This window comes from Arachis ipaensis, chromosome B08 (assembly GCF_000816755.2).
Source record: "Arachis ipaensis cultivar K30076 chromosome B08, Araip1.1, whole genome shotgun sequence".
Taxonomy (NCBI): domain Eukaryota; kingdom Viridiplantae; phylum Streptophyta; class Magnoliopsida; order Fabales; family Fabaceae; genus Arachis; species Arachis ipaensis.
In genome coordinates this window covers 16,452,738-16,471,300 of record NC_029792.2, presented here as the reverse complement: position 1 = coordinate 16,471,300, position 18,563 = coordinate 16,452,738, and the positions used below count along the sequence as shown (strand labels likewise).

The following is an 18,563-nucleotide window of genomic DNA, read 5'->3' as shown; positions in this document are numbered from 1 at the left end:
ACCATAAATTATAAGTGATAAATCTTAAATCTTAAAAAAAATAGAATTTTTATGATTAATAAAAGGTTGATTAATATTAACTGATAAAAAAAATAGTTCATTCTTAAAGATTTTTTTACTGAATAAAAAGTACAGATTAACTCAAATTTAAAATTTAGTATTTATAATTTAAATTTTAAATTTTAAAATTTAAAGAACACTCCATTCCTTAATTCTTTTCGGCTCATCCTTAAACGCTCCTTGCTAAGTATGGAGTGCTGCACACCTTGTGAATTCGTAAATCTGAACTCTTCATTTATTGTATTTTATTTGAATGGTTTGGATTTAAAAAGGTAACCTGTTAATCAGGTTAATCATTTTTTGATAAGTTTTAGATTTTTTTTGTAAATCTCAGATATTGGGCTGAAGTTCAAAATAAAAAATAGTATATAAATATTAAAAATATGTCTGTAAAAAAAATTATTGGACTTTAGAATTAAAATAAATAATACATAAAAAATAAATTAAAAATTCATGTACTAAATCTAGAAAAAAAGATATATTAGAATCTTAAAAAAAATAATATTAAATATATATTATGTATATAATATTAAAATTTAAATAAATTTTGTTTTGTGTGAAATAAAATTATAATATTAAATATAAACACAATGATAAAAAAAATAATACAAATAATTGTTTAAATATAATTGTATTTTAATTTTTCATTCTATTACGTACGCGTTGAGGATAATTTGAAATAAAAGATAATGGACTTGTTGTAACTGTCATGTATTGCGTTGTCATCTGAGAATCATGGCGCCTTCATGGAGACCGGGTTCTTCTACAGAATCAGTTTTACGTTTGGAGTTAGCCAACCAGCAACGGCGACAGACAGCGTCTTCCTTTTCTATGGCAGCAATTTTTCGAGCTTTGAAGGTCCATTTATGGTAGATGTGGAATGGGGTGGGTTCAAGAGCGTCAAAATCTGTGGCTAGACAGAACAATAGTGGAAGCACCTGCTAGCAAACAAAACAGTGAAAATGTATGAAGACATCACATCAACAATAACAGAATAACAGAGGAAGTCGATCAAATTTTTCTGAGTAATTTTCTGGTGTAAAGATAGTCCTGTGTTAAACGACCGAATTAATTTTTTTTGTTAGTGCCGGTTTGTTTGTTCAGCCCATAACAAAAAAAATAACAATAATAAATAAATTTAATTTATCTAATTACTTTTGATAGCAGGTTAATTTTTAAAGAGTGCTGCACTCCCTAGTTTACCTAGAGTGCACTAGCTTTCGCCATTCTTTTCGGACACATAATTAACATTCGCCTTAAAAGTTAGTTCTTATTGTTCCCATACTTATTTATAAATAAATAAATAAATCAATCCCATTCAAATTACAACCAATTCCACTCCTCCAAGCTAACAGTTTCGTCTCCTCCTCTAAATGGCAGGAAAAATCAATTACAAATAACTATATATAGATGCTATAAATTAATTAAGCATCATCATAAGATTTAAAACAGCTTGCAAAGTGGTGTCATCAACTAAGAGACATAAAAATCTCTCACCTAACTAAACGGCTCCTTGGAATATTGAACTTTCATTATTGCCAACCATGATCATCATCCAAATGTTTATATTAAAAGACATTAGACACAGTGGATTAGTTATTTAAGGAAACATAATTAATTATTGTTGCTCAATGATTTTTTTTTTCTACAGTACGATATGGTCCATTCTGTCTGAAAAGCCATTATTTAGGCATAGTTATTCTCCTACTATACCGACTTTCCCTGCATTGGAACAAGTTTTGTTTGGCACAAGTTATTATGATGAGTTATGCAAATCAGTGGGAGTTTCGAATAATTTTGAGGGTGACAAGTAGGCTGCGAAGGCGGTAGTAGTGTATACACAAATGGACTTGCACGTTGAATTTGGGATAGTTTATCTCTATAAACCAAAATAACTTTAAAATCATCTGAATTCCTCAAATACAAAATTATTATCTAAATGTTTCGTTCAATAATTTTATGTAAATCGAATTCATTAAATTTAAATTAGACTTTGTTAGTAGTAAATTGAATCTAAAGCATTTGAATTATTTTATTTTGGATTCAAACGTAAATCGAATTTAATAAATTCGAATTAGGTCAAGAACTACTAAATCAAATTAATGAATATCAATTTTTATGCACACTACTAAATCAAATAAAAAAAACTTCGATTTAGCCACCTTAGTAAATCGAATGGATTGAATTCGATTTATATTTGGTACTGGCTGATGGTAAATTGACTCCATTAGCTTTGATTTACTATGAATTCTACTATATATATAAATTGAAAGGAGTTAATTCAATTTAGTATATGCCTAACGTATATAAATATGAGCTGAACGTGAAATTTTCACCATAGTGAGATTTACAATGGCTAGTGATGAGAATTTTTTAGCTTTGGTGCACTATAAGGGTCGATTAAGAAAACGCGATCAAGAATTAAATTTACTGATAAGGACCCGCTGAGTGTTTTTCTCAAACATTCGACGAGTTTCACTGAGTTTCAGAATACTATACTCCAGAAACTGGGGTTGCATGGCATGAAAAGGGTAGAGAAGTTATTCTATAAAATTTCGATTTTCGTGTTGCGCAATAATGTGAAGTACGATTTATTCGTCATAAGCAGTGACGAAGATTTGCAAGTTCTGTTTCGTTGTCATCGACACTTTTTCGAGGTGAGAACTCCAGAGCTATTGGCGAAGCTTGTAGATGTGGTATGTAGTTCTGGAGGTTCGAACCGGAATCCTCAATCTTCAGGATATCTAGCCTGCTCTAGTTCCATACCTGTTGGTGCCTCGTCAGCTGTGCTGGTGATTGTACCTGACGTAGTTTTAGTTGCATTTCTATCCTTTGCAGCTAATCTGAACCGCAGTGGTGACGCAAGAATTGGTGAGACCGGATCCTTGGGGGAGGTTGCGATTGTGACGCCCGATACTCCTATTATGGTCCCAGTTTTCGGAGAGGGTGGAGTACCGGATGGGATTGAGGATGCACTGCATGATGATGATGATGATGATGATGATGTGGAGCCCTCCACAATAGCTGATGATAGTGACGATCACATAGCAAGGACCACTCCAGTTGTGGGTGGAGGAGCATCTAGTTCAGGAACTCATCAATACCTCCCGCATTTTTCAACTTTGGACTTGGATACCATGGCACAACAGGGGGATCCGGGGGTACCTGTTGGTTTCGGGGGCCACAGATACACAGAATACAAGAGCTATATCTGAATTTCAAGTTGGTCAACAGTTTCAGGATAAAGAGGAAGTCGTGTTAAGCGTGAAGACTTATAGCATCCACCATGGGGTTGAATACAAAGTGATGGAATCCGATCATCGCAAGTACTATGACAAGTGTAAGGTGTTCGGCAACAGGTGCACATGGCTCATTCGGGTTAGCCTCCGCCAGCGCAGAGATTTCTGGGAGGTAAAACGGTACAATGGTCCTCATACTTGTCTAGCCACATCGATATCTAGTGATCACAGGATGCTTGATTATCATGTCATATCAGCCTAGTTTTTAAAAAAATTGTTTACAATAACGCTCAACAAATTGTTCATAGGACCCAATACAAAACACTAAATGATTCATGACCCAATTCTACAAGAAAATTTTTTATCTTTAATGTATAAAAAATATCGTAATACTTAATCAGCATCATGCCTGCAACAGTTGGGTTATATTGAACCCTAATCCTAAACTAAATCTTGCTAACTATAAAACTAATAACTTAAAATCTAACATAGCCTACAATCCTAACTAATCTTTTTAGGTACCATTTCAAGTTCTCAAAATCTAACCAACTATCAGGTTACTACTTCTACCCCACGATTATATTGTAAAAATTAATTTTTTAATTCCTAACTAACAACTTTAAACAACTACTACAAGAAGCATGTTAATATACTAGCATGACTAAATTATATTCAAAACAAAAAATTTTGTTTACTAATCTATTCATGGACGGCACCAATAATATGTGTGACTCCATTTAACTGATACAAACGATTCGGATCGTCCTCTATGTGTAAAGATTTGAATTTTGTGCGGGTTTTTCTCCAAGATTTAGGAGAGGGTGGTGGGGTTCGGTGGGATAGGAATGTTGGTTTTTAATTTGAATGAATTGAATTTGAATTGTGTATATAGGTACACATAGGTAAATTGACTCTATTTTATTCAATTTACTAAAGGCATGGATGCTAGTAAATCAAACCTATTGCATTCGATTTACTATTGGCTCTAAATCGATACCGTTTAATTTGATTTACTATGGGCAAAATTTAAATATATACCAACCCACTCTAAATCGAATTCAACCAATTCAATTTATAATGGAGGAAGCCAAATCGAATCGTCTTCATTCGATTTAATAGTGAATATGATCATTAAGTAATTTGAATCTTATAGATTCGATTTACTACTAAAACCCTTAATTTGGATTTATTGAATTCGATTTATATAGAAATGTAAAAAGAGACAATTACGTAACATTTTTGAATTTAGGAGATTTAGATAATTTTAAAGTTGATTTGGTTTATAGAAGTTATGTACCCTTGAATTTGGATGTTCAGATACTACAAGAATGCATTATTGAAATGGATTGAGATTACAATATTGTAAATATACATTAAGATTACAATGTTTTGAGTAATTTTATGCTTATTGCTGTATATATACATTAATATGGACATAGTTTTCTTTAGTTATAACCATAATTTTAAAACGTAACAATAGACGAAAAATGTTGTAGTAAAACTAATATCTCTCTGTGTATATATTATATATATAAATGCATGATTTATCATAATTTTAGTTTAACAGTCATTTGGGATGAGTACTCAGGTGCAGTCGACTTCACGTGAAGTTGATACTGAGAGTCGTTAGATGATTTGACTGATTTGACTGAATTTTCATCTAACGGCTCTCAGATATCAACTTCACGTGAAGTCGACTGCACCTGAGTTTCCACCTACAAATAAATGTGCTTCTTGTAAAAATTATGCAAACATGTATCTTAACAAATAAAGAAAATATGGATAAATTAACTTGAGAAATATTTAAGAGTAAGCAGAATTTATTTTTTAGTTTAATTATTTTATTAGTTTTTATAATTTTATCGAATTTTTAATTAAGTCTTGATATTTTTTTTAATTGAGTTCCTAAATCAATAATTTTTTAATTAAGTCCCTCTTGATAACAAACGTTACAAAAAATGTTAAAAAAGAGTAAATTTATCATTATACTCATTATTTACTCTTTACAAATTAAAATTACTCATCATATTCAATAGGATTATAACTATCTTCATCTCTTCCTAACCATTCTCCTCCTCTTATTAGAACTCACTTAGATCCCAGCGAAGGAAGTGAGAGTAAACCACAAACAAATTAAAACAAAGCTTAAACTAAACAAATCAAGAAACAAACATATAATAACATAAGACACACTAAGCTAAAAGCCTAGGCTATTGCACTAGTACCATAAACCTTGAAGGCACTAAGATGTCTAGAATCATCATCAGAGTATATAATCATCACGAACGAGGTGCCTTGTAACGAAAATCTTCAACTTCTATAATTCCAGATCAAGCAATTTCATCCAAAATATCATTTCATTGGCTAGGAATTGAATGTCGATCACACACGCCTCAAAGGATCTTTTCTTAAAAACCTTATCTGTGTACAAAATTAGAATAAATATCAATAAAATGATGTAAAAGAGAGGGAAGAGGAGAAAAAAAAATTTCAGTAACCAACATGTGAAAAAAGTCTACTCAACTTGTAGAACTCCGGTGGGACCCCATCTAAGAAATTATTGAAACCCAGGTTCAGACGGACCAGGTCCGACAGCCAAAACAACAATTTTAGGATTTCACCAAAAAGCAGATTACACTGCAAGTACAGTTTCAGAGGTTGATGCACGATGCCAGATCTGCGGGGAGGGGCTCTGTCAGCACGTTGAACCACAAGCTCAGGGTGAGGAGGTATGTCAGGTTCCCGAATATTCCTGTCGGAATGCGCTGGAGAGTGCCACGGCGGGCAGGTGGAGCTCCACTACCTAATCCTGCTCACATTACACGCCAGCACAGTTGTAAGGTTTCTGGTTGGTCACATTCCAGAAGAGGGTTCTGTCACCTACGGAGGACCATAAAGCCAGCAATGTGCACCTGCTCCGATGTTAGATCTGCCTTTCCTAGTGGAAACACGACCATCAGCACTAGCACTGTGATCATAATGACATTGGCCAGTGCCACCATTGCTCTGCTCTACTCTAGTTTTGTTTAGAACACACACAAAACGCAGAGAAACAGACAATAGAGATTGCTGAGGTGGGTTGGTGGGTAGTGGGTGTGAGTATATTTTTATTCTGTTAGACATTGCGCACGAGAGAGGGGATAATTTATCATTTTGAAAATAGAAGGGAATAGATAATAGAGATTTAGAAAAAGTTAAGGTATATGGCAAGCTCTTCAGTGTAGATACAGAAATTCCATCTACATGTGTAGATGAGTGTTGGCAGTTCCTGAGTACAACAAGTGTTGATAAATTTAAACATTTTCTGCAGGTTTACAAGTTGTTGCAGCGTTAGTTTACTATTTCAATCAAGTACATATTTAAATTAGACATAATTAGTAATATTGATTATGTCTTGGTTGGGCTTTTTCTGTATTTTTTATTGTATGAGATGTATAGATATTGGACCTATTGCAACAAAGAATACAACTAGTACTACGAATTAATGGCAATAAAAACAAAAAAAAAAGTACTGCTAATTTAGAAAAAAAAATGTGATTCGATGAACCGATTGAAAACCGGACCGAAAACAATGAAACGACGCCGTTTCACATTAAAGAAAAACAAAACAAGGAATCAGAAAGCATGCCAATAATAATAATAATAATAATAATAATAATAATAGTAGTAGTAGTACTAGTAGTAGTAGTAGTAGTAGTTGTTGTTGTTGAGTTTGGAAAACTTGAGTTATTATGAAGATCAAATATTATTAAAATTTTAATTAATTGTTATTTCAATATTTACTTCCAATTGTTTGGTTAATGTGTTTGTTAGTGTGCAGAATTAATTTTGGGCCAAAAAGAAATATAAGCCCAACTTGATAAATGAAATAATTTACTTTGTGCCAAATTATATCACTCAAGTTGCTGAGGCTTGAATTGGAGATAAGCCCAAATCTCAGGCCCATTTTGATAAAACAAAATGATGAAGAAAATGACCCAAAGAAGCCATATGGTGATCATACAACAAAAAGGGTCCAATTTGTTGATGCACTCTTCGGTTACCCACTTTCATGAGATAGTGGAATTCAAATTTCAATCCAATTTAATGCATGCATTGGTTACTAGAACTTAAATTTCAATTTGGTTAAATGTTCACATAGGTAACCGAAAATCACAATTCAATTTCATTTAATTGTGCATTGAATATTTTGTTACTTCTCTCTCTTCTCTCTGTTTCCATTCGGTAACTTCAAATAGAAAAGAAGAAGATACAAGTTATTAGAGAAAGTAACAGTGAAGCTATGGAAGAAGAAAAGGCTAGGTTGATGATGGCTTTTGAAAAAGGAAGATCCGAAGCAAGGCTTGGCTATATCTTTGCCATTGAACACAAGATTTTAAAGAAGAGCTTCAAGATCTTCCATGCCAAGAATAGAAAAGATCCACCTCGGTCAGAGAAGAAGATCTCAGTGGCAAAAGCTCATTTCCATTTTTGTCCATCAAAGAAAGAAGATAGCTTCTGGAGCTACAAGATAGAAGGAAGCAAAAATAGAAAGCATGGAGCTGTCAAAGATCAGAGATTCATCAAGGATCAAAGTTTTTTCTTGGAGCCAAAGTCAAGATCAAGGGCTCAGAGTGAAGGAGCATGATGAGAAGGGTTGAGAGAGGTACATGCATGTTGGTTTTGTTTCAGTTTTCCCTCTCTCTTCTCTCTATCCGAATCGTTGCTATTTGTTGGAGAAGATGTTGGTGGCTTGGTTGAACCGGTTTCAACATTGGAAGCTTCCCCTTCTATAATAAGGGTGAACGGCCAAGGGTTGAGATCAAGGAGAGAAAGTGAAAGCACAGAGTTCTCACAGCTACCGAATCTTCCTGAGTTCTTATCCTTCAATGTTGTTCATTTTGTTTTCTTTTTCTTAGTATTGTCTGTCTGAGTCTCATGGTAAAAGGCAAACATGATGTGATATGTAAGAAAAAGTCAGTAAGAGGAAAAAAACAGTGAGCAATATTAGAGAAAAAGCCATAGATGTCTCAGAGTTTCTTTGTACATATGTATATTGTTTTTCATGATCTTGTGGGGATTCCCTTGCAAGTTGGGTTAGCACTTTGCGGTTGAAAGCTTGGTAGGTATCCAAGTCAAGTTCAGATTTGGGGATAGAATCTGGATTTGTCCCAGATAGGATTGGGTAGATCCTAGGGAAGAATTGGTGTATGTAATCTGATGATTATAGTGAAATTCTGTCACTGTTGTGATGGAGACTGGATGTAGGCTGCATTGCACTTACCAGCTGAACCAGGATACATCTGGGTGTGATTCTCTCTTTCTCTTCTACTCCTATTCTATTTCTGTTGCGTTGGAGACAAAAATGAAAAATATCTCCTAACCTGTTACGAATCGTAACAAAAAGAAAATGTCTCTTGACTTGTTATGAGACAAAAGCAAAAATATCTCTTGAAGTTTCTTTGAAAAAGCAGAAATTAATATTCAGAAAAGAGGGGCTAAGATTCAACCCCCCTTCTCTTAGCCACTGATTACCATCAATTGGTATCAGAGCTTGGTCTCAAAGAGATCAAGCTTTGTAGCTTGGAGAAAACATCCTGATGGCAATCAATAGTGGTTCAAATCTAGTGCCCTATACTCTGACAAATAGGCAATCAAGCAACAGACCTCCATTCTTCAATGGAAAGAACTACAGTTACAGGAAAGAAAAAATGAAGATATTTGTTCAATCTGTAGATTACATACTGTGGAAGATAATCCTAGAAGGTCTACAATTTTCAACCACTACAGGAGCTAATGGTGTGGTTACTCTCAAAGGTGAAGTTGATTGGAATGATGATGATAGAAAGAAAGTAGAGCTCAACGTCAAAGCTGTCAACTTGCTGAACTGTGCGGTCAGCTTCGAGGAATACCGACGGGTATCAAGATGCACAACAGCAAAGAAAATCTAGGACAAACTTCAAGTTACTCATGAAGGCACAACCCAAGTCAAAAGATCCAAAATAGACATGCTGGACAGAGACTACGAAATGTTCTCAATGAAGGAACGAGAAACAATTGATGAAATGTTTGAAAGATTCAACATTATCATCACTGGCTTGGATGCTATGGGGATCAGACATCTTGAATCTGTGCTTGTGAGGAGAAGATTGAGATGTCTCACTAAAGAGTGGGAAACCAAGGCCATAATAATAGATGAGAGTAGTGGTATTGATGAAATGAAATATGATGATCTGAGAGGAAACTTCATTGCTTTTGAAAACACTTATTTAAAGAGAGATACAAAAAAGAAAGGAGTTGCTCTCAAATCAGTCACTGAACCTCTGGATGATGAATCCAGTGATAATTTATCTGACGATGACTTTGTTTTGTTTGCTAAGAAATTTAGGAAAATGATGAAACTAAAGGAACGGAACAAAGGAGGCAGTTTAAGGAAACCAAAGAGGGACCTAAGCAAGGTGATCTGCTACAACTGCAAGAAAACTGGACACTTCAAGTCTGATTGTCCAAAACTGAAGAAGGAGGACAAACCAAAAAAGGAAAAGAGGAAATGACTCATGGCTTCATGGGAAGACTTGGAAAATGACACTGATGAAGAGGAAGAATCAGAAACCAAATCTCAAACTTTTCTCATGGCCGATCATATAGAGCAGGTAGTATTTCTTGATCCCTCCACTGAAAATCTTCATCTTATGATTGATCATCTTTTTGAAAAGATTAAATGTTTCTTAAATGAAAACCAAGATCTTGAATCTCAAATAGAAATTCTAAAAGCTGAAAATGGTTTTCTTAAAGATAAATTAAGGGAAGCCGAAACTGCTGTTGATCTTGTTGAAGAAAACAAGCGGTTAAAAGCTGAACTTAAGAGCTGTGAATATCATCATTCTGTGACTGCAAATCTAAATTATTTTGAGGAAAATGAGTGGCTGCATAAAGAGGTAAAAAGACTTAAAGAGGACTTAGCCAGCTTTGCTCAAAGTTCTGAAAATTTAAATCAACTCTTGGCTAGCCAAAAATCTCTTTATGATAAAACTGGTTTGGGTTTTCACAAATCTGAAAAATTTATTAAAAAATCTTTTTTTACCAACTTGGCATCCACCTCGGATGACATAAGGTTTCAAAACCCAACAAGCTTTAGAAAAACAGCAACTCAAAAATTTTGTAGATTATGCAATCGGAATGGACATTTTCATATTCAGTGTTTCATAAGTGAAAGGATGATTGGAGATAAAGTTTACAAGATTGTTTGTGATTATAATGGCTTGGGACAAAGGAGATGGTTTGACATTAAATGATCCAAAAAGATTTGGATACCTAAGGTCACTTAAGTGTTTTTGTAGGTTTGCCTAGCATCCAAGAGAAAAGACAACATGTGGTATATGGATAGTGGGTGCTCTAGGCATATGACCGGAAAGTCAACATTCTTCATTAAGCTTGATGAGTATGATGGAGGCTTTGTTACTTTCGGTGACAATGGAAAAGGAAAAATAGTGGCCATAGGTAAAGTAGGTAAGAATTTCTCTTCTTTCATTAATGATGTTTTGCTTGTTGATGGATTAAAGCACAATCTACTAAGCATTAGCCAATTGTGTGATCTTGGTTATTTGGTTATTTTTAGAAAATTGGATTGCTTGGTTATTTGTGAAAATTTCGGTGATGTTTTGTTTGAAGCAAAATTATGCAATAATGTGTATGGATTAACTCTAGAGGATTTAAAGGATCAAAAAGTAACTTGTTTTACCTCTCTTGAATCTGAAAAATGGCTTTGCCATAAGAAATTGGGACATGCAAGCATGTACCAAATTTCTAAGCTTGTTAAAAAGAATTTGGTTAGAGGAATTCCTAATATTAAATTTGATAAGGATATTACTTGTGATGCTTGTCAACTAGGCAAACAAGTAAGATCTTCTTTTAAACCAAAAGATGGAATTTCCACTAAAAGGCCATTAGAAATGTTGCATATTGATCATTTTGGTCCAACTAGAACTCAAAGTTTGGGAAGTAAACATTATGGTTTGGTGGTGGTGGATGATTACTCTAGATTTGGTTGGGTTCTTTTCTTAGCTCACAAGAATGATGCATTTCATGCTTTTTTCTCTCTTTGTAAAAAGATTCAAAATGAAAAATATTTGAAAATTGCTCACTTGAGAAATGATCATGGAAAGGAGTTTGAAAATCAAAATTTAAAAAAATTTTGTGATGATTTTGGTATTGCTCATAACTTTTCATGTCCTAGAACTCCTCAACAAAATGGAGTAATTGAAAGAAGGAATAGAAGCCTTCAAGAAATGACTAAGGCAATGCTTTGTGAAAATGATGTACCAAAATTTTTGTGGGTTGAAACTGTAAACACAGCTTACTATATTCTTAATAGAACCATCATTAGAAAAGGTTTAAAGAAAACTCCACATGAGCTTTGGAAAGGAACCCCATCTAATCTTAAGTACTTCCACATTTTTGGATGCAAATGTTTTGTGCTTAATAATAAAGAAAATCTTGGAAAGTTTGATCCAAAATCTTATGAAGGAATGTTTGTTGGATACTCCACCACTAGCAAAGCGTTTAGGGTTTACCTCAAAGAACATAGAATAATTGAGGAATCCATACATGTACCTTTTTGTGATTGTAACTCTATTCCAAGTGTTGTGTTAGATGATGATGCAGGTAGTGAAACTGATGTGAATCAACAAGCCAGTCAAGAAAATCCCAAATCTGTCCCTACTGTTGAATCTGTCTGTCTAGAAACGTCTCTTCAGAATGAATGAGACATTTCTGTTTTGTCTCCTGAACAAGCTAGAGAATCCAGAACAGAGCTGTCTTCTAAAACTTGTCAAGGTAGAAACTTTCCTCAAAGGCCGCGTGAGTGGAAATTTTTGAAGGGTTACCCTTATGAATTCATCATTGGTGATCCTTCACAAGGAATAACCACTAGATCCTCAAGCAAGAAGCAAATGGAACCAAGCAATATTGCCTTCTTGTCCCAATTGGAACCTCTCAATGTGAAGCAAGCTCTTGAAGACCCCTCATGGGTTAAAGCTATGGAGGAAGAGCTAGCACAATTTGAAAAGAATGAGGTTTGGACTCTTGTACCAAATCCAAATGGTAAAAAGGTAACTGGTACAAAATGGATTTTCAAAAATAAATTGGGTGAGGATGGTAGTGTGGTTCGTAACAAGGCTAGACTAGTGGCTTAAGGTTACGATCAAGAGGAAGGTATAGATTTTGATGAGTCATTTGTCCCGGTAGCAAAAATGGAAGCAATTAGGTTGCTTCTTGCCTATGCTGCCCATAAGGGTTTTAAAATATTTTAAATGGATGTCAAATGTGCTTTTCTTAATAGTTTTATAGATAGAGAAGTATTTGTGGCTCAACCTCCCAGTTTTGAAAGCAAAGAGTTTCCAAATCATGTTTATAAACTCTCTAAGGCTCTTTATGGCCTTAGGCAAGCTCATAGAGCTTGGTATAAAAGGCTTAGTGCCTTTTTGTTGGAAAATAATTTTCAAAGGAGTACCACTGATACTACCTTGTTTATAAAAGAATCTAATGATGATATCTTACTTGTTCAAGTTTATGTGAATGACATTGTGTTTGGTTCGGCCAATGTAGCCTTATGTGAAGAGTTTGAAAAACTTATGACTAGTGAGTTTGAAATGAGTTTAATAGGAGAATTAACCTTCTTTCTTGGTCTTCAAATTAAACAAACTCCTAGTGACATTTTTATTCACCAAGGTAAATATGCCAAAGAGTTAATCAAGAAATTTGGTCTTGAAAATTCCAAACCAATGGGAACTCCTATGCATCCAAACATAAAACTTGACAAGGATGAAAATGGCAAAGATGTGGATGAAACAAAGTATAGAGGAATGATAGGATCCTTATGTATCTTACATCCTCTAGGCTAGATATTGTTCAAAGTGTGGGTGTATACTTAAGGTTTCAATCTCACCCAAAAGAATCCCATCTTTCGGCCGTTAAAAGAATCATTAGATACATTAAAGGCACATGTGATCTTGGCTTGTGGTATCCAAAATCTAATGAATTTTGTGTAGTAGGGTTTTGTGATGCAGATTATGCGGGAGACCGAGTGGATAGGAGACGCACTTCCGGAATGTGTTGCTTCCTTGGAAGCTCACTAAACATATGGTCAAGCAAGAAGCAAGCTACTGTTGCCCTATCCATGGCTGAAGCTGAATATATATTTGCCTTGCATGTTGCTCACAATTAATTTGGTTAAAAACTCAATTAGAAGATTACAAATTGAAAATCAATAGTATACCTCTATTTTGTGATAACATGAGTGCAATAAACATTTCAAAAAATCGTGTACTACACTCTAGAACCAAGCACATCGAGGTCCGATATCACTTTATTAGGGAACATGTGTAAAAGGGTATTATTGATATCCAATTTGTAAAATTTGAAGAGCAACTTACTGACATTTTTACTAAACCTCTATGTGAAGATAGATTTTGTTCATTACGAAATAGTTTGGGGATGATGGACTTCAGTTTTGTTGAAAAAATGTGATTTTCATGCCTCTGTTTGTTTTTGTCTCGTAGGCAGCAGGAAGACAAATGTGGGCACATGATGAACAAATCATTAAACAGGGGGAGACTGAAATCTGATACTTTGGACTCAAGCCCATTCAACCACCTTTGAGCCCATTCCATGATACTGGCTCATTATTTTTTTGGCATCATGTTTTTAATATATTATTTTTAAATAATTTATTTTAAAAGGGGTTTCACATCATATCTTTTAAAAAGAGAGTTTTTGACAAATCAAATCTTTTTCCCATATCTTCTCCCACTTTTCAAGGAAAGGTCTTTTCATTTATTATTTTTTATTTTTAAATTCCTTGTTAGAACCGTTTTTCATTAAATGTTGATTGCTTTAAATGAGTTTTCTTTCACTAAGCATTTATGATGGTGTAACCTCTCTCCACCTTCCACTCTCTTTGGCCCTCTCTTCAACTTCTCCCTCTCCATTTCACTCTCTTCATCATGAAGAAGAAACTTGCCACTCGCCAAAGCACTCGAATGCCCTAACCAAAACTCCTCCATCTTTCAAAGGTCCACAATCCCATACACACATTCACATCCATTCTCATTGGTTCTCTTCACCGTCTTCTCACTCCACTGACTCCATGACAAGAAAAGGAATTCATGCAAGGGCTTCAACAAGGCAGGAAGCAGCATCATCAAAGAGAAGTTCAAAGGGAAAGGAGCAAGTGCCCGAAGAAGAAGAAGACTCACCACCTTTATCTCCTCGTCTGTCACCACCACCACGGCGTTCTACCACTCATCCTTCAGGTCGTTCAGCCCCCACTCAACGTTCAAAGAGACCTATCCTTCATGACACCAAAGACCCGTCCAACCTTGATTCATTGGATTTCAAAAATAAATATGGTAAAGCCACTCCCACTTTGATCCTTCCCGCTTTATATCATGTGCGGCTTATGAGTTTCACTCCCAAGTGTTGGTAAATCGGTATCTCTGTGCCTCTTATGTAGTTAACCTTGAAAATCTTTCTGAAAAAGGCATTGATTTCACTACATATTTTGATGATTTGAAACGGACTCCTATTTTCAAAATTAGAAAACCAGTTTACCCAAACTTGGTACGTGAATTTTATGCAAACATGATATTTCATGATGGTGCACTGCATTCATATGTCAAAAGAGTTCATCTTACTTTGAATCGTGATACCATAAATGCTGCTCTGGGGTATCAAGATGAAGGGGCTAGGGAATATATGTCTGGTAAATGGGATAACCATGCTGGTGTTTCGTTTCAAGTTGCTCTAACTTGGGTGTGTGAAAATTTTTCTGCTTTTGAAGGCACAAATCTCACCCATAAGGCTCTCGGTCCTATGCGACCCTTGATACACCAAATCATCACTCATGTGTTGATGCCTCAAAGTGGTTATTACCAGAGGGTTACTGTTTGTGATACCCTTGTCCTTTTTGCTATTCTAAATTCTGCATCTATTTCATCTGCTTATCTTATGATTAGACACATGTAGGACTGTGTCCGTAGTGATAATAAATCCAATCTGCCGTATGGTATGTTCTTGACATGCATCTTTGAGTATTTTAATGTGGATCTCAGCAATGAGCTAGTTGAGAACAGGGTCTCTACAATCAAAGGTGGAGGAGTTCCCGAATTTGCAAAAGGAAAAAAGGCCAAAAGTTCAACGGTATCAATGATTTCTGATAATGAAAGTGAAAGCCTTCCTCCTGAAGCTTCTCGGTTTTCTGAGACTATCAAGGATGTTCTCAATGAGTTCTCCAACATGTCAAGTTTAATGGTCAAGTCCTATAAAGAGGCTCGAAAGCAAGCCTATGAGAATGAAAAAGCATGGACCAAATGCCGTGAAAGGGTGAACTTGCTGATTAAGAGTTTAGAGACTACTGACAATGGCATGGCTCATTCTAAAGGAGAACAAGATTTTCTTGATTCTGATATCAATCTTTCTGATGCCTAAAGATTTGCTCACTGCTGCTTATACCTCTGGACACAATTTATTTTGTTACTTTTGGACTTACTTTCATTTGAACTGTTGCATTTTGGGATGACTGTACTTAATCACTTTGATACTTTATGTTTTAATATTTATGTTATGAATTGCTTTGCTGTTTCCTCTATTTTGCAGGTTCCCTCCTTGATGACAAAAGGAGGATAAAAAGATTAAAAAAGGGCTGAATTAGGGTTGAATTGATAATAGAATTGGGGCTGCCCCAGTTGCTCTAATTCTTGTGCTCTGTTTTTTGAGCCCTCTGTTTCTAATCTAATCAGATTTAATGCTCTGTTTTTGTGGTTGAACAATTTTTTTTTAGATTGATGCTTTGCTTTGAATATGCTACTTTGAACAGTGTGTTAAAACTTGAGCTTTGATCATTGTTTGATAAAAATGTTGCTCAAGTACAAATTTTTTTTTAAAATATGGCTCGGCTTCTTAAAGTTCCATGTTATGAAAATTTAAAGTTTGTCTTGGAACTTCTTGAGCATGCTTACAGGAATTGCTTCCATGAAAATTGATGGATAATAAGGCACATATTTAGGGGGAGCAGTTTGATCAATTGAAAGGGGGAGGATTCGGTCAAATCTTCAAGGGAGTTATCTAATCCTAATCTTTTTCAATTCATTTTTTAAAATAATGTTTGTCATCGAGGGGGAGATTGTTGAGTTTAGAAAACTTGAATTATTATGATGATAAAAAATTATTAAAAATATTAATTAATTATTATTTCAATATTTACTTCCAATTGTTTGGTTAATGTGTTTGTTAGTGTGCAGAATTAATTTTGGGCCAAAAAAAATATAAGCCCAACTTGATAAATGAAATAATTTGTTTTGTGCCAAATTAGATCACTCAAGTTGGTAAGGCTTAAATTGGAGATAAACCCAAATCTCAGGCCTATTTTGATAAAACAAAATGATGAAAAAAATGACCCAAGGAAGCCATATGGTGATTATAAAACAAAAAGGGTCCAATTTGTTGATGCACTCTTCGGTTACCCACTTTCATGAGATAGTGGAATTCAAATTTCAATCCAATTTAATGCATGCATTGGTTACTGGAACTTAAATTTCAATTTGGTTAAATGTTCACATAGGTAACCGAAAATCAAAATTCAATTTCATTTAATTGTGCATTGAATGTTTTGTTTCATTTCTCTCTTCTCTCTCTTTCCATTCGGTCACTTCAAATAGAAAAGAAGAAAATACAAATTATCAAAGAAAGTAACAGTGAAGCTTTGGAAGAAGAAAATGTTAGGTTGATGATGGCTTTTGAAAAAGGAAGATCCGAAGCAAGGCTTGGCTAGATCTTTGCCATTGAAGGCAAGATTTTGAAGAAGAGCATCAAGATCTTCCATGCCAAGAATAGAAAAGATCCGCCTCGGTTAAAGAAGAAGATCTCAGTAGCAAAAGCTCATTTCTGTTTTTGTCCATCAAAGAAAGAAGATAGCTTCTGGAGCTACAAGATAGGAGGAAGCAAAAATGGAAAGTATAGAGTTGTCAAGGATTAGAGATTCATCAAGGGTCAGAGTTCTTTCTTGGAGTCAAAGTCAAGATCAAAGGCTCAGAGTGAAGGAGCTTGATGAGAAGGGTTGAGAGAGGTACATGAATGTTGGTTTTGTTTCGGTTTTCCCTCTCTCTTTTCTCTGTCCGAACCACTGCTGTTTGTTGGAGAAGATGTTGATGGCTTGGTTGAACCGGTTTCAACCTTGGAAGCTTCCCCTTCTATAATAAGGGTGAATGGCCAAGGGTTGAGATCAAGGAGAGAAAGTAAAAGCCCAGAGTTCTCATAGATACCCAAGCTTCCTGAGTTCTTCTCCTTCAATGGTGTTCATTTTGTTTTCTTTTTCTTAGTATTGTCTGTCTGAGTCTCATGGTAAAAGGTAAACATGGTGAAGTTTGTAAGAAAAAGCCAGTGAGAAAAAAAAGATAGTGAGCAATATTAGAGAAAAAGCTATAGATGTCTCAGAGTTTCTTTGTACATCTGTATGTTGTGTTTCATGATCCTGTGGGGATTCCCTTGCAAGTTGGGTTAGCACTTTGCGGTTGAAAGCTTGGTAAGTGTCCAAGTCAAGTTCAGATTTGAGGATAAAATCTGGATTTGTCCCAGATAGGATTGGGTAGATCTTAGGAAAGAATTGGTGTATGTAATCTAATAATTATAGTGAAATTCCGTCACTGTTGTGATGGAGACTGGATATAGGCTGCATTGCACTTAGCAGCTGAATCAAGATACATCTGGGTGTGATTCTCTCTTTCTCTTCTACTCCTATTCTGTTTCTGTTGCATTGGAGACAAAAATGAAAAATATCTCCTAACCTGTTACGAAACGTAACAAAAAAAAATGTCTCTTGACTTGTTATGAGACAAAAGTAGAAATATCTCTTGAAGTTTCTTTGAAAAAACAGAAATTAATATTAAAAAAAAAGGGACTAAGATTCAACCCCCTTCTTTTAACCACTGATTACCATCAGTAGTAGTAATAAATAATTACATTATTCACTAAAAATAAATAATTTAACTATTGATATTATTCATATGTATGATATTAATAACATTAGTTATTACTATAATAGTAATACTTATGCTATTAGTAATTAATAGTAATTCAATTATTATACTATTGTTATTAGTAATAAAACTCATACAATTATTAATAATATTAATGTGAATAATACAATTTAATAGAATAATAATAAAATTACTATTTTTTATACTATTTACACATAATTTTTTTTGTTTTATATTTTTAGTGATATCACAA

General features: G+C 34.6%; 1 protein-coding gene across 1 annotated transcript; it reads left to right on the top strand.

Annotated features, from left to right (window-relative positions):
- Positions 2,583-3,561, top strand: LOC107610628. The gene is made up of 2 exons (XM_016312658.1): positions 2,583-3,221; positions 3,301-3,561. Exons 1-2 carry the CDS (start codon positions 2,583-2,585, stop codon positions 3,559-3,561), a joined length of 900 nt encoding a protein of 299 aa, XP_016168144.1.

Bases quoted from the DNA above. Each gene is read 5' to 3' on its own strand.
- LOC107610628 (XM_016312658.1), top strand. From the start codon at position 2,583: ATGAAAAGGGTAGAGAAGTTATTCTATAAAATTTCGATTTTCGTGTTG. The intron at 3,222-3,300 runs GTACCTGTTGGT...CAACAGTTTCAG, and splicing joins CACAACAGGGGGATCCGGGG to GATAAAGAGGAAGTCGTGTT.